Here is a 27,265-nt window from a genome sequence, read left to right as displayed (position 1 = left end):
ATGTATCCTATTTCTAATACAACATTGTATTGCATTGGCTTTCCCTTCAACAGAAGCATGAACTGCCACATGGGCCGTGCAAAACCCACTGATTTGGATTTATGCGATTTCAGTGCACTCAAACTGGCAGTTAGAGATCAGATGAGGCTGAAAACACCTAATGCAACTCAAGCAAAGCCTGACAAAAGTTGCCCGTTTAGTGATGAAACTGGTGAGTCTTGCCATCTCCTTCTCTCTATAGTTCCTCACCTGAACTGGCCTACTGAAAGGGATGGGATTGTAACTTGCAATCTCTCACCTCCGCATGGCTTTGGTGAGTGGTTGATTGCTGAGAGTGAGAGAACCAGTCTTCAAGGAGCAGCTGGTTGGCTTGCTCCCCTTGCCGTGCATCTCTGGAGAGTCAACTGTTGGTTTGTTGTCTCACAATCAACAGGAAATAGCTTCAGGATCACTAACAGCCTATCCCTCCACCCCACAACCTGCTGTAGCAGGACTGTGAAGTGTTCATTCATTCCTGCTGGTGTCTGAAAAGGTTTACCTTCTGCTAGGGTTGGTATGTACTGCTATCATAGGGAATGATCATCATGGGGTTCATAAAGAGAGTCTTTAAAACATCCACACAGCACTGGAGAAACATCTCCTAGTCATGCTGCTGCAGATGATGTAGCTGGGGGAGGGTGGGCCAACTGTCTGTTCTTTTGAAAATATTTCATGCAGGCAGGAGGCAGTTGGTCTCTGTGCCTGCAGCCAGGGACAGAGGAGGGTACAATGTGCCATCTGGCCATCTCTGAAGATCTGTGAGGGGTGAAGCAGCCAGTGAATACACCAAAACGTACTTGGAGATTTACAACTTATTATAAGAGATGATGCAGATTGTTTTGTTTACTCCTTGTCTGCCTGTATCCATCTGTTATTTCTTGTCTCATACTTAGATTGTAAGCTCTTTGAGGGCAGGGGCCATCTTTTTTCTGTGTTTGTACAGCACCCAGCACAGTGGGTCCTCATCCATGACTAAGACTCCTAGGCACTATGGTAAGGAAATAATTTATTTTACATTCTAGACTGTACATATTTTAAACAGTGCTATATTTTGTGAGGGGTTTACCCTTCATGTGCCAAGCACCTTCTGATTTTAGCACAGCTCCTCTCAGGATCAGGGTCAGAAGCAGTCTGGCCTGAGAAGGAAGGTTCTGATGATTAAAGATCCATACATTCATTTGTGCAGAGATAATTTTGAAAGCAACTCCTTTTAAATAAAAAACTTTTTTTTTTATGTAAAGGCTCCAACTTACAGGAATAATTTGGCCACACACACCAATGGGCTCATGTCTCGTAAATGTGAAAAAGTTTCCATCTAAACAAGAAGAAAAAATAGTACACTCAGACACAAGCTTTTGTGAGAAACAGCTCAAGTATAAAGAAGATAAACTTAGTTACCAAACATAGCTACATATTCTTGTACTTATAAACGATATTTTCAAAATCTTAAGTATGCAACAAAAAAGTACATCTGGATTCAATCTGGACCTTCCCTACATGCCTCAGTGTTTGATTCTGCCCAGCCTGGCTGATTTTTTCCTAGTGGCAGCTCTGCTTCTGTCTGTGTGGTGGGTAGGCATCCTGATGGGGTGTGTAAAGCATGCCCACTCAGCATTTTTAATTCCTTCTTCTCCCCCCCCCCCTTTTTTTTTAAAAAAGTGTTTTTTAAAAAAAGCTACTCACAATCCTAGGTACTTAGACATTTTTTAATATTATATTTTAGCTGACATGAAATCCATTAAGTATAAAATCCTCTTGGTTTCAAATAAACATGTGTTTCAGTAAGCCTAGTATAGAGGTCTGTGTGATGCAAAAATCTCTGAAGTTGAAGTATTTATCACTCTTGTTTACCCTAATTCCTCCTTCAGTACAAATCTATCTATCTTAGAGAGAAGGCAGGGCAGTCAAATTCCTTAGAGTTGATCAATGGAAGGGACAACAGAATGGGCTCTGAGCTAAATCAGGTAAATTTCTTCCCTTCCCTTCTTCCAGTCAGACTCTTCCTCATCCATCCTCAAATAATGGAATCAAAGAATAGTAGGGCACCTGACTTTTTTCTGGCCCAGGTCTTAGTCTTTACTGAACCAAAGTCTTTCTTAACATATGTTTCCAATACTGTTACACTGTTATGTGTAACCTCTACCACTTATATTGCCCATTTAAAAAAGACTCTTCATATTTACTTTCACATGTAGAAACTAATATTTCTCTAGTAAATAATTAATATTGTTTTGTTGAATAAATACCAAAAATGTGAATAAGTAAGTTATGTTAACTGTGCCAAAGATGTAAAAAGAGGCATCTGATAAGCCTTAACCAACCCACATTAAATGTTTATCTGAAATCTGTCCCAAGGCAAGATATTTTTCCACATTACAGAATTTTTAGCAGGAGGCAGTTCAAAGGCATATCACATGTCGTGCATCAGGTCTGGCTTGAAAAGACTTTCTCAGAGCTACTCACCCATTGGAATGGTGCGACCTTGAACTTTATCAGCCCAGCCTGCACAGTAGCGTAAAGTTCTAAGGCAGGCTCCCACATCCATGAAGTAGGCAGTGGGAAAAAGTTTCCCACCATCCATGGATTCCATTGTCTAGAAGAAAACACATCAACCGTGTATTAATAAAGGCAGTTACTTTTTATCTAAATCACTTGTTATGGTGTTATTGGCTGCCCAAATTACATATTTGCAGCTCTGGTATATTCACTTTCTAAAAGGCAAATCAATCACTTTCTGAAGGAAGCAGAGCCACTGGAAAATCAGCTTGGAAATCTGTAAACCAGACGTTTCCCTAGGGCTTTACTCTCAGTGATTTATACAGATCATTTGATAATGGTGCATTTTAAATGATGCAGGTTCGGGGGGAGGGAGGAAACAGATTTCTGTTAGCTGAGTAAGTGAAGCTGCTCCAGTTTAGACTGAGTATTCTATAGGTGTGTATAAAAAGAGCTACAACTTGAAGCTCCTGGCTCAGATGATATAAATGGAACCATAAATACTGAGCCAGTGGGCATTCTCAGTTTGCACACTCTGCAACCGCTTATTCAGAGCTGATTAACCCTCCTCAATGATGTCCAAGGGATGCAGAGGCTCCCAGCAAGGGCAACACCACTCAGGTGTCGTTGCACTAGGATACTGTGGTTCTTCAGTATTGTGGGAGACCTTCCATGGAACCTCAATGAAAGAATGAATAATCTACAAATAATGTGAGCAGGGTTCCATTGTGGAGGGCTCTTAGGGCAGAATGGCATCCAAAACCAAACCAAAGTCTCCCAGTCTTCATATGAGAGGCCTGTACAAATGAGGAAGGGCATTTGATGAAGGGCATTTCAGTATGGAAAAATAAACACCTCCTAAACAATGGATTGTCTTTTATTAGCTAGCTACATAGTGGTAAATGAATTAATAAAATCCTCTAACTTGGTTTCTACACTCAAGCCCTCCCTCCACCTAGCCATCCAAAACATTAACTCTCAGAGTGACAAGTTAGTGATTCCAAACCTGTAATTTTCCCCTTGATCATAGGTGCCCACTTCTGTCAGTACTCCAGTCCAAGAGTTAACATTAAAGAAATCCCACGTTCCACTATGTTTTGACTTCATTTTACTAAAACTTTTCAGAATAGCAAAGATGTTATAGAAAAAATAGACACAGTTACAATTAGGGTTAGAAAGTAGGTTAATATAAATTTAAGAATGGACCTGAACATTTGCCCATAGCTCAAAATAGATCAGGACAAAGTCACAAAGTTCAGCCACCAGGTTAGCCGTGACATTATCGGGGATAGTGTTCTTGAAACTGCGGAATCACCTGATCAAGATCCTCTACAGCAAACAGGGAAAGATTAAGAATGAGCTCTCAAAAATGGATACTCTCATAAAAAAGCAACCTTCCACACAAACTTCCTCGTGGCTGGATTTTACTAAAACTAGACAAGCCATTTACAACGCACACTTTGCTTCTCTACAAAAGAAAAAGGACACTAAACTTTCTAAACTACTACATGCTACAAGGGGCCACAGCAATGGTTCCCTCAACCCACCTAGCAATATTGTTAACCTATCCAACTATACTCTCAGCCCAGCAGAAGCAGCTGTTCTATCTCGGGGCCTCTCCTTCTGCCCCTCCACCCCCACGAACATGATACCGTTCTGTGGTGACCTAGAATCCTATTTTCGACGTCTCCGACTCAAGAAACAACATATCAATCACTGAACAACATACTAATCCACAGAGGTCTCCCTACCAACACTACAGAAAGAGGGATTCTAGGTGGACTCCTCCTGAAGGTCGAAACAGCAGACTGGACTTCAACATAGAGTGCTTCCGCCGACGTGCACGGGCTGAAATTGTGGAAAAGCAGCATCACTTGCCCCATAACCTCAGCCATGCGGAACACAATGCCATCCACAGCCTCAGAAACAACTCTGACATCATAATCAAAAAGGCTGACAAAGGAGGTGCTGTTGTCATCATGAATAGGTCGGAACATGAACAAGAGGCTGCTTGGCAGCTCTCCAACATGAGTTTCTACAAGCCATTACCCTATGATCCCACTGAGAGTTACCAAAAGCAACTACAGCATTTGCTCAAGAAACTTCCTTCAAAAGCACAAGATCAAATCCGCACAGACACACCCCTGGAACCCCAACCTGGGATATTCTATCTACTACCCAAGATCCATAAACCTGGAAATCCTGGGCGCTCCATCATCTCAGGCATTGGCACCCTGACAGCAGGATTGTCTGGCTATGTAGACTCCCTCCTCAGGCCCTACGCTACCAGCACTCCCAGCTACCTTCGAGACACCACTGACTTCCTGAGGAAACTTCAATCCATCGGTGAACTTCCTGATAACACCATCCTGGCTACTATGGATGTAGAAGCCCTCTACACCAACATTCCACACAAAGATGGACTACAAGCCGTCAAGAACACTATCCCCGATAATGTCACGGCTAACCTGGTGGCTGAACTTTGTGACTTTGTCCTTACCCATAACTATTTTACATTTGGGGACAATGTATACCTTCAGATCAGCGGCACTGCTATGGGTACCCGCATGGCCCCACAGTATGCCAACATTTTTATGGCTGATTTAGAACAACGCTTCCTCAGCTCTCGTCCCCTAAAGCCCCTACTCTACTTGCGCTATATTGATGACATCTTCATCATCTGGACCCATGGAAAAGAAGCCCTTGAGGAATTCCACCATGATTTCAACAATTTCCATCCCACCATCAACCTCAGCCTGGTCCAGTCCACACAAGAGATCCACTTCCTGGACACTACAGTGCTAATAAACAATGGTCACATAAACACCACCCTATAAACCTACTGACCGCTATTCCTACCTGCATGCCTCCAGCTTTCACCCTGACCACACCACACGATCCATCGTCTACAGCCAAGCTCTGCGATACAACCGCATTTGCTCCAACCCCTCAGACAGAGACAAACACCTACAAGATCTCTGTCAAGCTTTCTTACAACTACAATACCCACCTGCGGAAGTAAAGAAACAGATTGATAGAGCCAGAAGAGTTCCCAGAAGTTACCTACTACAGGACAGGCCTAACAAAGAAAATAACAGAACGCCACTAGCCGTCACCTTCAGCCCCCAACTAAAACCCCTCCAACGCATTATTAAGGATCTACAACCTATCCTAAAGGATGACCCAACACTCTCACAAATCTTGGGAGACAGGCCAGTCCTTGCCTACAGACAGCCCCGCAACCTGAAGCAAATACTCACCAACAACCACATACCACACAACAGAACCACTAACCCAGGAACTTATCCTTGCAACAAAGCCCGTTGCCAACTGTGCCCACATATCTATTCAGGGGACACCATCACAGGGCCTAATAAAATCAGCCACACTATCAGAGGCTCGTTCACCTGCACATCCATCAATGTGATATATGCCATCATGTGCCAGCAATGCCCCTCTGCCATTTACATTGGTCAAACTGGACAGTCTCTACATAAAAGAATAAATGGACACAAATCAGATGTCAAGAATTATAACATTCATAAACCAGTCGGAGAACACTTCAATCTCTCTGGTCACGCAATCACAGACATGAAGGTCACTATCTTAAAACAAAAAAACTTCAAATCCAGACTCCAGCGAGAAACTGCTGAATTGGAATTCATTTGCAAATTTGATACTATTAATTTAGGCTTAAATAGAGACTGGGAGTGGCTAAGTCATTGTGCAAGGTAGCCTATTTCCCCTTGTTTCCCCCCCCCCCCCCAGATGTTCTGGTTTAACTTGGATTTAAACTTGGAGAGTGGTCAGTTTGGATGACCTATTACCAGCAGGAGAGTGAGTTTGTGTGTGTATGGGGGGGGGGGTGAGAAAACCTGGATTTGTGCTGGAAATGGCCCACCTTGATTATCATGCACATTGTAGGGAGAGTGGTCACTTTGGATGAGCTATTACCAGCAGGATAGTGAGTTTGTGTGTGTGGTTTTTGGGAGGTGGGTGAGGGGGTGAGAGAACCTGGATTTGTGCAGGAAATGGCCCAACTTGATTATCATGCACATTGTGTAGAGAGTTGTCACTTTGGATGGGCTATCACCAGCAGGAGAGTGAATTTGTGTGGGGGGGTGGAGGGTGAGAAAACCTGGATTTGTGCTGGAAATGGCCCAACTTGATGATCACTTTAGATAAGCTATTACCAGCAGGACAGTGGGGTGGGAGGAGGTATTGTTTCATATTCTCTGTGTGTATATAAAGTCTGCTGCAGTTTCCACGGTATGCATCCGATGAAGTGAGCTGTAGCTCACGAAAGCTCATGCTCAAATAAATTGGTTAGTCTCTACGGTGCCACAAGTACTCCTTTTCTTTTTGCGAATACAGACTAACACGGCTGTTACTCTGAAACCTATCATATGATGCTAACACTCTTTCCATTCTACTAGTATCTCAGGAGGATGTTAAACAGGAGCTACTAAAGTTGCACATTTTTAAATCAGCAAGTCCAGATAACTTATATCCAAAAGTTTTTGAAGAGCTGGTTGATCTTGCTGGACTGTTAATGATGATATTCAATAAGTCTTGGAACACTGGAAGTTCCAGAAGATTGGGAGAAAGCTAATGTACCAACATTTAAAAAAGGTAAACAGGAAGACCTGGTAATTATAAACCTGTCAGTCTGACATCAATCCCAGGCAAGGTAATGGAGTGTCTGATAGAGGACTTGACTAATAAAAATTAATTAATGCCAATCAACATAGATTTATGGAAAAAAAATCCTGTCAAACTGACTTCATTTTTTAATGAAATTATAAATTTTGGTTTATAAAGGTAATAGTTTTGATGTAATAGACTTCTGTAAGACATTTGGCATGGTACCACACAACATTTTGATTAAAAAACTAGAATATAAAATTAACATGGCACACATTAAAGCGACTAAAAAGGTAGCTAACAGGTTGCAAAATACAATCGTAAACAGGGAATCATCATCAAATGGATGGGTTTCTAGTGGAGTACTGCGGGGTTTGGTTCTTGGCCCTACATTATTTAGCATTTTTATCAATGGTTTATGAAGAAACGTAAAATCGTAATTAATTAAGTCTGCTGATGACCCAAAAATTGGGGGAGTAGTAAATAATGAAGAGGACAGGTCACTGATACAGAGTGATCTGGATGGCTTGGTAAACTGAGAACAAGCAGACAGTATTTGTTTTTAATATGGATAAATATAAATGTATACATTTTGGAACAAAGAATGTAGGCTCTACCTACGGGATGGGGGACTCTATCTGGGGAAGCAGTGACTCCGAAAAAGATTTGAGGGTCATGCTTTATAATCAGCTCGACATGAGTTCCCAATGCAATGCTGTGGCCAAAAGGGCTAGTGCATAAACAGGGGAATCCTGAGTAGGAGTATAGAGGATATTTTGCTTCTGTATTTGGGACTGGTGCAATTGCTGTTGGAATACTGTGTCCAGCTCTGGTGTCCACCATTCAAGAAGGATGTTGATAAATTGGAGATGGTTCAGAGATGAGCCACAAGAATGATTAAATGATTAGAAATCATGCCTTATAGTGATAGACTCAAGGAGCTCAATTTAGCTTAACAAAGAGAATGTTAAGGGATGACTAGATCACAGGGTTTAAGTACATACATGGGAAACAAATATTTGGTAATGGGCTCCTCAATCTAGCAGAGAAAGGTATAATATCCAATGGCTGGAAGTTGAAGCAAGACAAATTCATTTAGGAAAGAAGGTATAAATTTTAACAGTATGGGTAATTAGCCATTAGAATAATTTACTAAGGGTCATGGAAAATTCTCCATCATTGATCACTTTTAAATCAAGATTGGATTTTTTTTTTAAAAAAAGATGTGCTCTCTGAATTACTTTGGGAAGTTCTATGGTTTTTGTTATACAGGAGGTTATCCCAGAGGTCATGGAATCTATGAATTTATGAACTCTTCCTATCTAAAATGGAAGAGGGATCCAATATCACGTGGAAGGTATGGAAAATAAAAAACAAATTAAGGAAAACAGAGATGTACAAGAGGTTTTAGTAGGGGAGGAAAGGAGTAATTAGACATTATTGGATTGGCAAGTAAAAAAAAAACCTGACAGCTTCAGCTGTCTTGTGGAAGTAGCTTATTTTCCTTTTCTCTTCATAGAATCACAGAACTGGAAGGGACCTCAAGAGGTGATCTAGTCCAGTGCCCTGCACTCAAGACAGGACTAAGTATTATCTAGATCATCCCTGACAGGTGTTTGTCCAACCTGCTTTTAAAACCCCCAATGATGGAGATTCTACAACCTCGCTAGGCAATTTATTCCAGTGCTTAACCACTCTGACAGTTAGGAAGTTTTTCCTAATGTCCAACCTAAACCACCCTTGCTGCAATTTAAGCCCATTGCTTCTTGTCCTATCCTCAGAGGTTAAGAACAACAATTTTTCTCCCTCCTCCTTATAACAACCTTTTACGTACTTTAAAACTGTTATCATGTCCCCTCTCAGTCTTCTCTTCTCCAGACTAAACAAACCCAATTTTTTCAATCTTCCCTCATAGGTCATGTTGTCTAGATCTTTCATCATTTTTGTTGCTCTTCTCTGGACTTTCTCCAATTTGTCCACATATTTCCTGAAATGTGGTGCTCAGAACTGGACACAATACTCCAGTTGTGGCCTAATCAGCATGAAGTAGAGTGGAAGAATTACTTCTTGTGTCTTGCTTACCACACTCCTGCTAATACACCCTAGAATGATGTTTGCTTTTTTTGCAACCGTGTTACACTGTTGACTCTTACACCTCTATAGTCTGTACCGTATGGCAAAGATACAAATATCAGTATATGTCAGCATTAAAATTGGTATGTAAAATCCACATCCAAAGTATGACTCCTTTAAAATGTGCTAAACCACTAGTTCAAACAGTGGAAGTCTCACAATGTAGTTTCCCCTGTGTTTCCCAAGAAGTGTGACAGCTAGTTCTTCTGTTAGGTCTGACAGGACTAGTTTAAAGTGGGTACTTTGCTGAAGAAAAGTATATGTTCAGATCTGATTTTTGAAAAATAAGCTGCCCTAGAAACTAGCAGTTGCCAACTCTCAAGTGTGAGCAAGTGACCACAGCCCCTATAAATCTTCATTTTTGGTTTAAAAAGCCTTTTGGAATGCAGACAAGTGTTATTTAAGAAGACTCTATAGCCAGAAAGAAAGAGAAGGGCAAATGGAGATTTCTTTGCAGATATTTATGTATTTTTGTAGGCTAAGTATGCCGGTTCCATTACATTAAATTGTTGGTATTGTCTGCAACTGCTGACTGTATAGTTTGAATGCTGTGATTGAATTACTCTGGGTAACGTGGTTAAATCATTGTGTTATCTTGGAGGTTAGCTACACTGGATGCTATGGCTAAATTTCTGGCATCTTTGGCAGAAAAACACTGTCCCAGCTCAGGATTTTGTGAACTATTACAATACCTGGTGGTTATTTTTTATGTAGCTGATTACTATAAGACCCCATCTCTAACACTGCTTGCAATAGCAAAGTGAACATCTCAATGACAACAACAAAACTGGGCTACAGAGAAAGGTGTAGGTAAATATTTTGGACCATGTACACAGCTATTTGCAGCACTGCTGTAAAGTTTTAAAATGCATTAATGCAAGTTGTCAGCCATCTGACTGCTAAAATGTTCCAGTAAGGAGAACTCTACTAAATATTCAGAGTTAGGTGGTCCTCTATTTGCTCACCTTCTCACTGTCAACAGCAAATATGTTGCGCCTTTGGTCTTTGATCCAAAATTTGTGAGATATAAGGGAGAGAGTGGGAGGAGGAAGAGGCAGTGATGAAAATGGTGCGTTAATGAAATCCAAAATTCTTTCCATCTTTAAGAGCGGAGCTTTGCTTTTAGGCCCTGATTTAGCAATTTTGAGCATGTACTTAAAAACCATTGAAGTTACATTGATGTTAGTAGGATCTGAGTATGACTTAAAGCTGAGCATATGTTTACCTGCTTTGCTGAATGAGGGTACAAAAGTGTTGGTCATTTAAACATGCCAATTAGCAATACAAAACAAGCCAGTCAGAGACTTGGCTGAAAACAAGCACTGACATGGCCTGATTTTCAGAAGGGCTGAGCACCAACTTCTCCCACTGATGATGTGTCCTGTGAAAATCAGGGCATCAATATAAGACCATCCTTTCCCTTCTTTCTGTAAATGCTTTATACTTACAGCTAAGAGTAGACGATCTCTTTCAATTAAGTCAGCTAGTTTATTTAAGAGCCTTCCCCGTTCCGAAGCATCCATTGTACGCCATGGCGACCCAAGCTGGAAAGCTTTTCTCGCTGCCTTAACAGCTTTGTCTATGTCCTCCTGTGTGTGAACAATATGGAGATTTATTTGATTCTGTTATATAATCCTGTTTTTTTCCTATCTGTACAGCACCTTAAGTGTGCTAGGCATTTTGCAGAATAAATACAAGACATCAAACTTGCTGCAAGCAACTTACAGTCTAATTAGAGGAGAACACTCATTTTACATCAAGAAAAGGAGTACTTGTGGCACCTTAGAGACTAACCAATTTATTTGAGCATGACCTTTCGTGAGCTACAGCTCAGAAGTGAGCTGTAGCTCACGAAAGCTCATGCTCAAATAAATTGGTTAGTCTCTAAGGTGCCACAAGTACTCCTTTTCTTTTTGCGAATACAGACTAACACGGCTGTTACTCTGAAACCTGTCATTTTACATCAGTTTTTTTCAAACATGCTCACTATCACTTGAAAAGTTTCCCAGTTATATGAAGTGATATAGGAAACAGCTGAAGTCTCAAAGCCCATACATAAAAGTATATTAAGGAACTCCACTTTTAAGTCTAGATTTTCAAAAACTTACCCCCCATTTTAGCACCCACAGTTATTTGCAGGTGTAACAATCTATTTCAATGTCCAGGTAACTGCCCGTACCCACAAATCAGGCATCTAAACATCTAATGTAGCCTAAATTCTAGACATAAAACCACCCAAAGGCTTGGTTAAGGCCAGATTCAAAATATGTCCCAAAATATTTCATATGATGATCACAGATGTATTCTTTGGAAAACAAATCATCTTTGTTTTTTTAATTGGAAGTGCAGGACCTAAGCACCCTAAATCATGGAAGCGTCTGATTAATTGACCAGGTTTTAATTGCCAACCCTAAGCACTCCACAATGCTGGCACTGTCTCTAAATTAAACATGTTAACTTGTCAGCCTATGGCAGTTTTTATAATACTGTTTATTATTAATCTTTTGGCTTTCACAACAATGGAGCAATGTATATTTCACTGTGCGGGAATTGTATCTACATGGAGGGTGTTCTAGGATGCAAAAGAAGCAATTAAAGGCCTATTTAGAAATGATTTTCAGTATTTGGGAGTTTGTCATAGTTCACACATCCTGCTGCTCCTTTTCCAAGTAAAATACCAATGGAGGTTCAATTCAGCCCTTTGGTTTTTTTGAAAGAATATTTCTAGAAAAAGTAGGAATCTATCTGTAGAGCAATTTGCATGTAAAATTTAAGCAGCAACTTCTGAAAATTTGTCCCACACTGTAATTTGCCTGATTCTCCTCTCACACTGGTGTAAATCAGGAGTAACTCCACTGAATTCAACACTAGGGTAAAATTGTTGTGAAAGGTGAATCAGGCCCAATATTTTTCATCAATATTGATAACTGAAATTGAATTATCCTTCAATGACTTAGTGAGGAACAAATCATGTCACAGAGAGCCCAGAAAGCAAAAGAACCAATGCAGACCTGCTATGCAGGCTGGATCTTCCTACAGTGGGTACTTACCATCACAGCACAGACAGCTCCACAGTGGCTCTCTGTGTCCAAGTCAGCATGAGGTTTGGGGGCAGGATGAAGGAAAGGAGTGTGTGGAGCAGGTGGATTCATGACCATGTAGCTCTGCTGACCAATCCCACCTACATGGGAAGGCACGGTAGCTATGGGGAATATTGAGGCTACAATAAAGCTAATATTCCGCTAATATTTTGTAGCCTGATGGAGAGGATTCCTTCCCTAAATGGAAGCTACCACATGCATAGACCATGTAGTTGGACATTGTGAAGGGATAAGGATTTGATCCCCAATTGAACATTTATACTTTATCACGGATGAAACAACTATATACACTGTATGATGGAATGTAATCCATGTACTGATTTAGACATAATGTTTTCCTACGAGTGTAAAAATCAATGGTACACAATGTCTCTATGGTATTACGCCCCACCCCTACACTCAGCATGAATACCAGGGGAAATGCACAGCAGAATGAGGGAACATCCACCCTACAAGCCGATTGAGTAGCCTTGTAGCTGCTCTGCAGAGGCAATCTCAGCTCAATGGCTGAAGTAGCCTCCATGTACCCTTAATGTGGCCCTGCTTTGAGAGAGAGGATTGAATGGTCTGCACAGTGGCAGATCCTCTTCCTCACTCCCACAAATTCACAATCCATCTGATCCACACATAAGCCAATAGTGAGTTGTGAGTGCTCAGCACCTCTGACAATTAGGCCATTTATTTAAGTGCCTAGTTTTAGGCACCCAAGGGTGAAAATGTTGGGCTAGACCATTTAAAATTGTCTCAAATTCTCATTTTAATTAATTGTGATTCCAATATCATATAATGAATAGAATTTGCAGATCTGGTTGTAAAAAAAATGCAAATATGTTCAAGACATTTTCCATCATACTTGTTGAAATTTCAAAATTCTCCCATGCACTCTGTCAGATATTAATGATCCAGAACGACTGTATAAAATAATAATTAATACTGTTTAATTTTATGGTGCCTATTGGCCTAAGGATAATAGATGCTTTTAGTCTATATATGATCAAATGCTTATTTTTGCAGTGATCTTTTCTACAGTAAAAAATAGCTAGTTAGAATCCATAAAACCAGAAAGCAAAACAAAAATTCAACTAATTAATCCTTTGAGCAAAAAATATAAAATATAAAACTGCTCTGTCAGTTGTATGAGACTTAATTTAACATAGAAAATCTACACCAAGAGACAGAGACAGATAATTATGCACAGGGCCAGGCTTACTAGGTTTTTTTTGTTTGTTTTTTTTTAAACACTTGTTATAAATGTGCATTTACTTTACATCTCACTGACCATTTGTTAAATAAATGTAGTCATGCTTTATTATTACTAGGGGCCTTCAGGATTAGTGAGCATAGCCTAAAAGAGCCATCTAACTGAAAGGAAAACCATTCCCATTCACATATGTGTCTGTACTTTGTAATCTTCACTTAAAAAAAAAAACACACTGAAAGGCAGTGTACAGCTCTCTGTTAACTCTATTGTACATACAAATTAAATTCCTAAAATCTCTTGGCTAAAGACTAGACTCTAGAATATTAGGTTTACAATGACTGTAATTTATTAGATTTGTACATTTCACTAGACAATTTAGTTAATAGCAGTTGTCATTACACATTAGTTTACAAAATTACTGCATATGAAGCAAACCTGTATGCTGAACAGCATTATCTCTTTATTTAACGAGTTGTTAGATTGCTTGTAAAGAATGAAAGCTACAAGAGTTTCAAATGTTAAGTGAACAGTTGCAGGTCATGAGTAATTTAATTTGAGGATGATCAAATATCAGGCCAACCTGATTTGCAATGTAACTTGATTTTTAAAGATTAAAAAGAGAAGTAGTAGAAGGTGTCATAAATATAAAGGGAAGGGTAACAACCTTTATGGATGCAGTAATATAAAATCCCTCTTGGCCAGAGGTACAGAATCCCCTTACCTGTAAGGGGTTAATCAGTTCAATTAACCTAGTTGGCACCTGACCAGAAGGACCAATGGGGAAAGAAGATACTTTCAAATCTTTGTTTTTGTGCTCTGTGTGTGTTCTCTCTGAGACAGAGAGAGACCAAGCAAGTAATCCAGCTCCTACTGAAATGATACATCTAATATTACAGAAATAGTAGGTAATAGCAAGGAATGTGTTAGATTATCTTTTGTTTTAGCTTGTGAATTTTCCCTGTGCTAAGAGGGAGGTTTATCCCTGTTTTCTGTGACTTTGAAGTTTTGCCTAGGGGGGAATCATCTGTGTTTTAAGTCTTATTACTTTCCATCCTGATTTCACAGAGGTGCTTCTTTAACTTTTTTTCTTTATAATAAACTTCTGTTTTTTTAAAGAATCTGATTGGTTTTTAGTGTCCTAAAATCCCAAGGGTCTGGTCTGTGCTCGCCTTGTTTACCTATCTGGTTGGTAGATTATTCTCTAGCCTCCCCAGGAAAGGGGGTGAAGGGATTTGGGGGAATATTTTGGGAAAACAGGAACTCCAAGTGGTCCTTTTCCTGAATCTTTGTCTAACTCACTTGGTGGTGGCAGCAGTACTCATCCAAGGACCAGGAAGGATTTGTACCTTGGGAAAGTTTTTAACCTAAGCTGGTAGAAATAAGCTTAGGGGGTGTTTCATGCGGGTCCCCGAATCTGTACCCTAGAGTTCAGAGTAGGGAGGGAACCCTGACAGAGGGGTAGCACTTTACATGAAAGATACCTACAATGCCAGTGAGATACAATCAAGAGTGGTTATGAAATTCTTTGGATAAGGACAAAAGGAATGAAAAATGAAGATGAAGCCACACTGAGCATCAGCTACAGACAACCTGGACTGGAGAAGGACAAGAATGAAAAATTCCAAGACCAGATTTCATAGGGCCAGATTTACTAGGTTTTTTAAAAAAACAAAACACTTGTTATAGATGTGCATTTGCTTTACACTACATGGAGTTTTTGTTCAATAAATGCAGTCATGTATCCAACATCATGAGTCCTCCTGAGATATTTGACACCACAGGAAACCATTCTCATGAGGGACTTTATCTAGCCATCTATTTTATAAGAAATAGATCCAAACTTGCATAGCAAAGATGTTCCAAACATTGCCAGGTATCTTACAATCAGCTCTTATGCTTGGAAACCTATCAGACAATCACACTTGGACCTGAATCCTATCGTCAAATCTATGGTACAGGTTTCTGGTAAAGTGCTGAAACCTGTAATTTAGAATCCACAGAATTATGCTGCAGACAGAATATTTTATGCTGGGTCTGGATCAGTACCATATTAGGGTTAAATGATTACTGGAAGGGGATGGGAAGCTGAGCAACAGCTCCTATGTATTCAAAGGCTGAATATATAATAAAGTAAACAAATGATTTGGTCTACTAAAAAGCGATAAAACTGGGAGAAATCCGAGAACATTAAGGAAGGGGGCATTTAGGCTGAATATGAAGGGTTTTTTGTGACAGTGAAACTTTGGGTATGTCTACTCTGCAAAGTAAGCCCGGGCCCAGATTCAGACTTGAGCCCAAACCCTCTTCTGTTTACACACAAATCTCTTGGGCTCAGACCTAGGTTCTAGGACCCTGCAGGGGTGGAGGGTATGAGCCCAAGTCAAGCCAGGACCCAGGATTTAAGCTCTGTTGCTTTACAGTGTAGATGCAGCCTCCTCTGACTTGGTCCTGAGAGTCTGCCAAAAGTATCCCACAGTTCCATGGGCCAACTTCCTTTGTCCGCTCTGTCCTTAGCATCTCCAATCCACTCAAGGGAAACAGACAGAATCCCCATTGGTGTAATGCAGCAGCTTGGTAGGTCAGTGTTCAACCCTTTCATTGTCTTCCCAACACTGAGCTACAAACCCACCATGAGACTCTTCTGGGTTTGCAATAAAGGCTGAGCAGAAGAAGTCTTTTGTAAAGCATACTGCTTCATGGTCATGGGAGCACAGCCAGATTTGGGTAAATCTCTGGTATAAAGCCAGCAAAACTGTATACTTTAGTCAGAGTACTTAGAATGACCACGTGTACCAGGAAATAGCAAAGAAGCTGGCAGCATTGCAAATTTCCTGGCTCGGTAACCAGTTCATGGAGTGGATTAACATTACTCTGGTCTCAAACCAGGGATCAGAACTGCACCTTGGGCAACTCACTGACTTCATGCCCGTTTTATGAGGAGTTTGACTGAAAACAGTGAACTGTGGGAAGGGAAGGGGAAATGTTTTCCATTTACTAATCTAGTCCATGTCAGTTAGAAGTAGTCCATGCAGTCCATAGGTGACAAAACTCTTTGTGCCATATTTGACTAGAGTTTGAAATTTTGTCCAGAAATGTGGCCGGGGAAAGGAGGGGGGATAAGGAGGATGGCTGTGGAGTTCTATGTGTTTGTGGGCAGCCATAACAGGCTAAGCCATGCGGAAGCTAAGAAATCATCCTGTTGATTCAGTCATGAATTATGACCCAGTTCCTGGTGCTGATAGCTGTAAACTTTTCTTGAAACAGGAACTCCAGATAGGCAGTCACATTTCAGAAAAGGAATCATTTTCCTGGGCCACCTTGGTAGCTGACCAGCCAACTCCACTCATAGATGTGCTGTTCAGTCACTATACGTATGAATACTTCAGCTGCATACGCTGCAGGTTTCTGACCAGCAGACTAGAATAACATCTCTCTGTGTCAATTGGGCACAAAAAGGACTTTTATGTCCTCCAAAATATGGAAAGCCTGAAATGATAGAAAAAGCTTTTGGAGCTCAGCCACTGATGCTCCCACCTTGCAAGGCCAACTAGTTCTACAATTTTTAGAAAGCAAAAACCAGCTTTCAAATTAACTTACCATTGTTCCTGTACTTCTGTTGCTGGGATTAAGCAGGCTGTGTCCAGGGAGCTTCTGTGGTCTGAAGCTTGGAAAAGTAACATTTTAAGTCCTTGAAATACCACAAGAAGTTTGTCTATGCTCCTGCTCTGAGTTTATCTGAGACAATATCCCTCTGTATCTTGTCCTGTTCCAGGCCCCTTGACCTCTTCTTGGCTGCAGCACCTCCACCGCTCACCTATACTGCAGCAGAAGCCTGAACCTTCACCTTGCACCTTCACAGACTGTTTCCATGATGAACATATGGTTGAAATTCTGGAGAGGGCCAACAAGCAGGTCCAGCACCAAAGATGGAGGGACTTATAGAGAGAGGAAAGTCATGGCGAGAGGCAAGAGGAAAGGCTCAGGTTTGAGGGCAGGATTTCAACATGGGAGCTGTCTCTTGTTTTGCAGTTCCTGGAACAGGAATGGTGGCTAAAGGTAGAGGACAGAGCTTAGCAGAAAGAACTGCTTGAGCAGCTGATATCACTAATGGCCACAAGAATATCAGCTCCTGCTGCATCACTCATATCGGAGCTTGACTCTCTTTCACCGTGCCTTGTGATGCAGTCCAGAAACAGCTGGGAAAAACTCCATGGCTGGGTGGCCCATGCAAGCAGGCCCCATGAACGACTGGGAAAGGCAACTTTGCCCCTTGCTATCCTCCATATAGACCCCCTCCCATCTCACCCAGCACCGAGTGGCAAAAGGGAAAAGAAGGGCAAGGAGAATAGGGGGTGGGGGCAGGGGACATGCAACAGTAGGGGCTTTCTGTTTGCTCTTGTTCATGCGCTTTTTTTTTTTTTAAAAAAGGTTCTGTTGTTACTGGTGTTTTGGTGTGGTAATGGCCGCTGGCCTTCCTGGCAATGGGTTAATGGCGTACTTTCCTGATACATGTTTATAAATAAAGCTTTTTATTTTATCATCAAGAAAGTGTATTGCTATCACTGCATCACATCACACAATGTACATTTCAAATTATAAAGGTAAAACACATGATTAGGGACAATTAGGAATTAATATGCAAACACTAGTCCTCTAAACAGTTAGCTACCTCAATCCGTATTTTAATCACTTCCTTACGTCAGTCCATACTGTGGACCAACCACCCAACCCCATTCGGGAAGTGGTCATAAGCATATTGCATGACAATCAACCTTCCACCCCTCCCCAACCTTCCACCCCTCCCTCACCATCGATCAATGAGTTCCATCCACCCATCCCCGACAAGCACATTCACAAATGTACTATTCTCCTTCTTCCATTGGGCCATGCAAGTTTATAATGTGCGAGCACAAAGCATCCCTGACTTCTGCCTGGGTACATCCAGCTCCAGCAGTGGCTTCTGACTGAGTGTACTGATTCAGTGGCCCCTATCTGTCATAGCTCCATTCAGGAGGAAATGACTCGCCTTTGGCTTTGCAAAGATTGTGAAGAGCACAGCAAGCCACAGTACAGCATTGACAGTAATTCAGACACTGGAATCCAAATGGGTCATAAACATCTCAAATGGGATTTCAATCTGCCAAAAGCACTTCCAACAACCATTCTACACCAGCTGAGAGCGTAATTAAAACATCTTTTGCCAGGGCTTCTAAAAGCAAGGTACAGTTTCATAAGTCAAGGCAAAAGGGGTTACATGGGGTCCTCCAGAATAATGGTGTGGACAGTGACTCTGTTGATGACAGTGTCATCTGGTGGAAGTAGCGTCCCAGCCTGTTCATCCTCAAAGTCACAAAAGGGACTGACCTAGCCTCTGGCCATCTCACTTTTTTAGGGTAATTGTGGTGTGATCACATTTGAAGATTCAGCCCAATAAGCATTTCTTTATGGCTGTTGACTTAGTGGGAGTTATGAAATATACAATGAAAACAGGACTGGGTACTTAGTATTAAAAAAGGTGCAAAATATTTTTAATGAAATGCAAAAGCCCTGAAAAATTGTATTTTCTGCATTTTGTTATTAATTTCACCATGGACCCATCTATATACACAAAACTCATTATTTGTGTGCAAACTTTTCTAAGCAAAAACGGGCCAATTTTGAGGCCAAAAATGATGTCACAAATGAGAAAACTTTATAGAAACAGAAAAAATGTGTGCCTGCATGTGCCTGTGTATACATGCATGCTCGGGAATGAACATACACAAAGGCAAATATTTGCATGAATGAAAACATTAACAGATAAAACCAGTAATTTTTTCCACAGGTCTAGTTAAAAGTTTTTCTACAGTTGTCAGCTAGAAATAGAACACCCGCATCTCAGGCTTCCTTTTAGAGAGTTCATCCAAAAAATGTCTCTGGATATCAGTCCTAAAACTATGGAAACAAAAGAGCCTGCTATATTTAAACATATCTCTCTGTACTTGATAATGTGCACTGAAACTAGATAGTATTATTAAGCAAAGTCTTTTCAAACAGAAAATTATACAAAATTATGAAAATATACGAAAGTTGCTCTTCAGCTCTTCAGGTTCCATTCCAGATTTTTGAAATCTGTATGTAAGTGTATCTTTTCCCCCCTAAATGGTCTTATACATGGCAAAATAAGTACATTTCTCTTCAGCTATTACCACCTTTTGCAGCTCCCATCAAATCTTAACAATTAGGAATGTATGAGCCAGATCCATTTCACAGGAACTGGTGCTGGTGATCCAGCAGGCAGCATTCATCACTGCAAATCTGTATGAAATCAATGATCCACTGTGCTGTAAGGATGCACTTTCTTATTGGAAGTGTCATCATTCACAAAAGACATACATACAGAGTTGTGACCACTTGTTAGCAAAGATTCCCTGACATTTTATGTATGAGTTAAGGGATTAACGTGGCTAGCGTGGCCAAATACCAGTGTGGCTGACTATTGTAACTGTCCTTACATAGTACATGCGCTTAGTGTGAATAGAACTGTTAAGAAAGGCTTTCACAGTAAGCAAAACTTTGAAATAAATCAGTCAGTGATGAATACGTTGTATCCCAGTTATTTTCATGGTATCAGGTATGTCATTATATCTTCACTGAAGGAACAATCAGAAGAAGGAGCTGGGCAGTATGGGAGGAAAGAATTCAGACATAAATAGCCAGAATAATAGTAAGATGAATCAAGAAAACAATTAGCCAAACACAGGGTTTGGGGCTTTGTTTCTTAAATGTTCTCTTTTTTCAAGTTTACTTGAGCGACTAAATCCTTTTCCAGATTCACAAACTACTGTACACTGGAGTAGTGGCTGATAAAAAGGTCTTGCTCCTGGTCTCAGCGTAATCAATAGCAAAGCTGTCATGGAGCCAAATGCTCTGCTGGGGGAAGCTGGTATAGCTCCACGGAAGTCGTGGAACTGTGTCAATTGGCACCAGCACAGCATATGTCCCATTGCCTTGCAAGTGCTGGATTGGATACAAAGAAAGCAGTGACATGGCAAAGCTTTAAAAACCTACCTTGTCTCCTTCTTCAACCTCACAAATTTTATCTCCAGTTGCAGGGTTATAGACTGCAAATTTTTTGCCATTAGTTGCATCATGCCATTCATTATTTATAAATATCTGCAAGGAAATAAGGAAACAAAGAGTGGAACATCATCAATAACACAGATATCGTCGTAGTTTATTACTTGTTGCAATGAAATATTAGTATGGTATCACCTGATAGCTATCCAACAATCCTTTTTTGTTTTAGGTCCCTATGCATCAATGGGGAATAGGCCCCTTCGAGTTCTGCAGAGTAAATACGGATAAATAAATGTGGAATTTTAAAGATTTTGAAAATTTCAGTAACATTCACCTATCTGCTTCGAGTCACCAATGACTTAAAAAATGCAGACATTCGCTCATGGCTTTCATCTCATATAATAAAATAATTGCTTCTTTAAGATCATTGGCACTCAGGGAACTAGCACAAGTGGATAGAAGGCAGTATATGACCTACAGAGCCTTCTATCCACTTTCACAACTACTGCAGCTCCTCTAGTATTAATAAACCCCTTCAACATGGGTAGGGACGGCAGATGGAATTGTGTAGCAGTATATTCTCCTGTCCTGCTCCGCAGGCATACAGGAATCTCTTTGAGAAACTGAGCTCTGTGCTGCACAGGGAATGTAAACTCCCTGTATAGCCCTCTTGAAATCCTGTCTCCCCTTTGCCCAGCAGAACCACACAGGTTTTGCTGCCAGGGGAGCCTTTGTGTCTCAGAGGCAGAAGATTTGTCACCTAACAGAAGACGACAAACAACTAGGTCAGAGCAGTCATAGATGTTTTGGAGAGAGCAATTTTATTTAACTGTTTATCTAACTTTTCTTTCATTTCCTTTCAAACAACATGTGTCTCTGAAATGAAAGACAACACTAAAGTGCTGCAGCCAATTTAATGAAATCTACAACAAAGAAGGAACCACTGAGGCATAGTGCAAGAGCAAGAAAATGTGGTTTGTACACTCCTTTACTTCCATATCACAGGAGAAAAATAAAAAGGAACACTAATCTCTGTGATTTTATTTCCAAATCCCTCTGGCCTGCGGACTGGTGCTTCATTAAATATGATCCTAATAAAAAGCTTATTTAAAAGCAGAAATGTAATGGTATTAATCTTTTACAGGAACTAAGGAATCTATTTCATTTCATGGAGGAGTATCCACAGATCAAGAGGCATTTACTAAAATGACACTGCTTATTTAGCCAAAACATGGATTGTCTTTGTAACGATTAGATGGATCTTAAAGACACATTGCACGTATATTTCAAAATGCATGCAACGATACCGGAAACTTATTAAAACTGTTATAATACTATAAATTATTGTGTTATTTAAGTGAAAACATTGTGCAATGAGATATATTCTAAATATAGTGGGTCAAATTGCATTCTCAGCTACGTGGGGGAAACCGCACTGACTTCAGTAGGTTGCACCATGACCTGAGAGCAGAACATGGCACACAGTAACTTGTTTCCATGTTAATTCTAGAGTATTACAGATGGATTGTGAAACAAGGTCTATAGTTAAGGTTGACTATGTGTTTTCATTCCAAAGGAGTCCCATATCCTTCCCGTCAGTGTTTGAAATTATGTAGGGCATGATGAAGCGCTTCAGAGCAGCCCTGCATCATCCTGCAGGAGCCCTTCCCTTGTTCTGCACACACATTGAGAGTATCCTACTGTTTTCTAGCAAAGGTTTGTGTGGGACAGAATTTCTTTGTTGTTCCAGCCCCCCTGACAATCTGCATAGTGGGGGTGCAGAGAACCGTTGAACCAAACTGTAAACCCTGTATATGATGGAAACCACTTCAAGCCAAGGGGTGCGGCAGCACGCCCAGCATTCCTAGTTCCAACACCTATGTTTGTTTTATCATTTTTTTTTATTTTATTTTTTTAAAAACAACACACCCCTAGGAAGTTTCACACAGACACAAAGTTAAGCTCTCAAAAGTCTGGCAACGCAAAAGTGAAGGCTGTAAGTATGTATTACAATAGTGTGGGCCTATTTTTCTGCTGGTGCTGAGCTGCACCAAATTTACACCGGCAAGGAACTTGGTGCATGGTCTTTAATTACATAACCACATAGTATTTTTAGGCAAGATGGTTACCAACTTTAGTTCCCAGGAGAGCTCCACTTTGCAACCTTAATGTTCTTTTAATTTTGGGTGTGTGTGTGTATGGATTTTAAAACGTATCTGCTATAGTGTTATATATTTTGTGAAAAGGGGATTTCCAATCATAGGAAACGAGAAAAAAATTGTTTTCTGATATTCCGTAGTGTTTTTGTGATTACATCACCACCCACTTGAGTGTCTTCATTGGATCCCTGTCATCCACCACATCAGATTAGCATTTCTTGGCCTTACACAACTTCGCTCCACCCTATATCTCTGATTAAATCTTTTATCATGTCTGTCTCACCATTTTCCCTCTATAAATGACACCAGACTTGATGTTCCATTTATCTCCTTCTCTCATATTTTTCTCTGTGCCTTATTCCATGCTTTTGCCTTTGCCTGGAATACCTTCCTCATCCCAGGTAACCAAACCAGGAACTGGTTCTCATTCCAATGATTTCTAATGACTAACTTCTTGCACGGTCCACACTAGAAGTGGGCTAGTATGTGACATTTAAAAACAAATCAAAACAGTAAGCTATTCTCCCCTCTGGGTATCCTGTCTTAATGGTTTCTGTCTTTTCGATTTTAAGCTCTTATATAGGACTGAGCACGTTGTTGGCAATTAACAAACATAATGAATAACAAAAAATGTACTGTGGCCAGTATAAAGCAAAGATAATCAAACTGGTTTATGCAGCAACCTTAAAACTGCTGAGATCACATCCAAAGATCATTTCATATTTGCCAGGAACTGCATTACATATGTAGCTTTAACCTTTATACAGGCAGAAAGAGCAGCACATGCCAGTTTTCCTTTTTATAGCTGGAACAACCACCCTCACGCACAGATAGGAACATTGAGATATCCTGGCACAGAAGCACACTTTAATAAAACTAGATGGAATGGATATCATTATCCATCATCAGTAACATTAAACACACAAATGACGTCACTCACACAGGAAAACATTTGATTATCTTATTTGCAAATTCACTCTCACTCTGGAATAATCCCCCGCAAGAAGTAAATATTTGAATTCCTTAGAATGTCTGGATGACAACAGAGTCAAATGTGAGCACTTTCTTCAAAGACAGCAGAGAAGTTTCAGGATTGGCAGGGATAAAATCACCACCCAATCTTATCTGCTTTTTACTCTGAATTTTGTAGTCTGTTCCATATGGCACTTTCCTTCCCCTTGGTATTAGGCCACACTGATCGTCCCTAAGCTGACTGCATATGTTCTAAAACTACACAAAATGAGGATTTCATAAATGGGTAATTCTGTCTCTCTCCTTGGTGTTCAGTTACTTGTAAATCCTGCTTGAAGGTTAGTATGAGTGCCTGTACAGCCGGTATAAACAACGTCTCCCTATAAAATGCTGTGAAAGAAACCAAAGCAGTTGCTATCAAAAAGTCAACATTTACCTACAGTTACCAGCAAGGGGTGTTGGAGATACTGCAGTTATTTTCTTTTGTAACTATAAGGAAAATTTGACATCTCACATGTCACCATGGTAAATTAGGGTAAGTGTTTTTCTTTATGGTGAACATTATACCTTGGTAAACTGATTATAATAGTTTTGCATCAAATACTGTGCTCTCTTTTGTGCCTTTAAGACATAGCCTCTTTTTAAGAGTGGTGCAAAACTGGACTGGCCCAGCAGTTGCTGAGAGAGTGAAACAGGAAAAATGCCTCCCCATATATGTCAGATCTGTAGGGTTTAACTATTGAGTGCCTGTAAAATCTTAACATTGATATTGAATTTTAAAAGAGCCAAGTGGGAAGTAATTCACTCAACAGTTGGGTGAAATTCAAGGTACTGGTTTCTATATAAATGTTAACTAGAACAAGGTTTTGTTTATTAACTGGGCTAGATCCACGCTCCATTAAAGACTTCTTCACCAGCTCTGAAGAGCTAAGTTTTCTTTCACAAAAAGTCAACACTTTTTGGTGAAATGCCTCACAAGCAGCATATAGTTTGGTTTAGAAAAGGAAGTAGGAAAAATATCAGTAAGAAATACCCTAATGGGTAAAAAGATTAGTGCTCACACTGGTGCTTGCTGTTACCTTAGCTTGTCTTTATTGTGGGCATTATTATATAAGACCACCAATAGTGAAAATAAGTACCCTCCCCTATCAAGTATTCTCCATTATCTGTGGATCCAGATCCCTCACCCTCTCCATTATATTTTACAACAAGCTCTAACTCTACCACTGTCATTCATAGTGGGGGTTTTTTAGCAGGCATATCATAGCTAAAACCATCACCTTCTGGCACAAAGCTCCTCCGTCAGTCCCTCATATTACCACCATGGAGCCAAACTCAAAGGGTGCAGCAAGACAAAGCTGCAGCAGAATGAGCATGAGAAAGATTTAATCCCATTTCCAATATCACCCTGTTCTATAGCTCAGCCTAGTAGGAATTTGTTTTAAGTTGCTTGATTTACCACAGGGCAGAAAGCAGGTAACAGCAGAATAAATATATTTATCACATGGTCTTGCAATTTAGCATGTGGATATCACCACCACATAAATTGTGTAACAAAGGATTTAAATTCATTCGGGAGAATGGAGATTGATTTCCTCAAAAACTAGATATATTACTTAAACTGACTGTGACCAAAAAAATGGTAAAGGTGGATATTTTGATAAGAAAACCTCAAGTCCACAAAAATATTTCCTAAACTGAGATGCCTACTATCCTACAGTTATATTTTTGTACACATTTTAGATTACACCTCTACCCCGATATAACGCGACCTGATATAACACAAATTTGGATATAACGTGGTAAAGCCACGCTCTGGGGGGGGTGGGGCTGCGCGCTCTGGTGAATTAGCGCGTCAGTGTGTCTGGCTCTGACACGCTGCTCTGAGCAGCGTGTTAAGAGTGCTGGGCCAGGGCCGAAGGGTTGGATATGGGGCTGAGAGTCTCGGGGGGCGGTCAGGGGACAGGGAGCAGGGCGGGTTGGATGGTTTGGAGGTTCTGGGGGCGAGGCAGTCAGGGGATGGGGAACAGGGGCGTTGGCATCCTGGGGGGCCTGTTAGTGGGTGGGGGTGTGGATAACGGTCGGGGGTGGGATCCAGCCCTGGCTGGGATGATTTAGGGTATGTCTACACTACGGAATAAGGTCGAATTTAAAGAAGTCGTTTTTTTAGAAATCGGTTTTATATATTCGAGTGTGTGTGTCCCCACAGAAAATGCTCTAAGTGCATTAAGTGCATTAACTCGGCGGAGTGCTTCCACAGTACCGAGGCAAGCGTCGACTTCCGGAGCGTTGCACTGTGGGTAGCTATCCCACAGTTCCCGCAGTCTCCGCTGCCCATTGGAATTCCGGGTTGAGATCCCAATGCCTGATGGGGCTAAAACATTGTCGCGGGTGGTTCTGGGTACATATCGTCAGGCCCCCGTTCCCTCCCTCCCTCCGTGAAAGCAAGGGCAGACAATCGTTTCGAGCCTTTTTTCCTGAGTTACCTGTGCAGACGCCATACCACGGCAAGCATGGAGCCCGCTCAGGTAACCATCACCATATGTCTCCTGGGTGCTGGCAGACGAGGTACGGCATTGCTACACAGTAACAGCAACCCATTGCCTTCTGGCAGCAGACGGTGCAATACGATTGGTAGCCGTCATCGTCGTGTCCGAGGTGCTCCTGGCCATGTCGGCTGGGAGCGCCTGGGCAGACATGGGCGCAGGGACTAAATTTGGAATGACTTGACCAGGTCATTCTCTTTAGTCCTGCAGTCAGTCCTATTGAACCGTCTTATGGTGAGCAGGCAGGCGATACGGATTGCTCGCAGTCATACTGTACCATCTTCTGCCGGGCAGGCAAGAGATGAGGATAGCTAGCAGTCGTATTGTACCATCTTCTGCCGGGCAGGCAAGAGATGAGGATGGCTAGCAGTCGTACTGTACCATCTTCTGCCGAGCAGCCATGAGATGTGGATGCATGCAGTCCTTCTGCACCGTCTGCTGCCAGCCAAAGATGTAAAAGATTGATGGAGTGGATCAAAACAAGAAATAGACCAGATTTGTTTTGTACTCATTTGCCTCCTCCCCCGTCTAGGGGACTCATTCCTCTAGGTCACACTGCAGTCACTCACAGGGAAGGTGCAGCGAGGTAAATCAAGCCATGAATCAATCAGAGGCCAGACTAACCTCCTTGTTCCAATAAGAACAGTAACTTAGGTGCACCATTTCTTATTGGAACCCTCCGTGAAGTCCTGCCTGAAATACTCCTTGATGTAAAGACACCCCCTTTGTTGATTTTAGCTCCCTGAAGCCAACCCTGTAAGCCATGTCGTCAGTCGCCCCTCCCTCCGTCAGAGCAACGGCAGACAATCATTCCGCGCCTTTTTTCTGTGCGGACGCCATACCAAGGCAAGCATGGAGGCCGCTCAGCTCACTTTGGCAATTAGGAGCACATTAACCACCACACGCATTATCCAG

At 41.1% G+C, this 27,265-nt stretch overlaps 1 protein-coding gene across 1 annotated transcript in view; it reads right to left on the bottom strand.

Moving 5' to 3' along the window:
* Window positions 1–27,265, bottom strand: part of ALDH1A1 (aldehyde dehydrogenase 1 family member A1) — a 57,448-nt gene that overhangs the window by 18,097 nt on the left and 12,086 nt on the right. Inside the window, exons 2-5 of the mRNA XM_048851155.2 lie at window positions 20,665–20,769; window positions 10,761–10,901; window positions 2,503–2,632; window positions 1,293–1,354 (exon numbers count right to left, since the gene is read on the bottom strand). Of these exons, the coding sequence (XP_048707112.2) occupies window positions 1,293–1,354; window positions 2,503–2,632; window positions 10,761–10,901; window positions 20,665–20,769 (438 nt within the window). The remainder of the gene's footprint in view (window positions 1–1,292; window positions 1,355–2,502; window positions 2,633–10,760; window positions 10,902–20,664; window positions 20,770–27,265) is intronic.

Source organism: Caretta caretta, chromosome 5, assembly GCF_965140235.1.
Source record: "Caretta caretta isolate rCarCar2 chromosome 5, rCarCar1.hap1, whole genome shotgun sequence".
Classification (NCBI taxonomy): Eukaryota; Metazoa; Chordata; order Testudines; family Cheloniidae; genus Caretta; species Caretta caretta.
The sequence above is the reverse complement of the archived record's forward strand: the minus strand, read 5'-3'. Positions and strand labels throughout refer to the sequence as shown.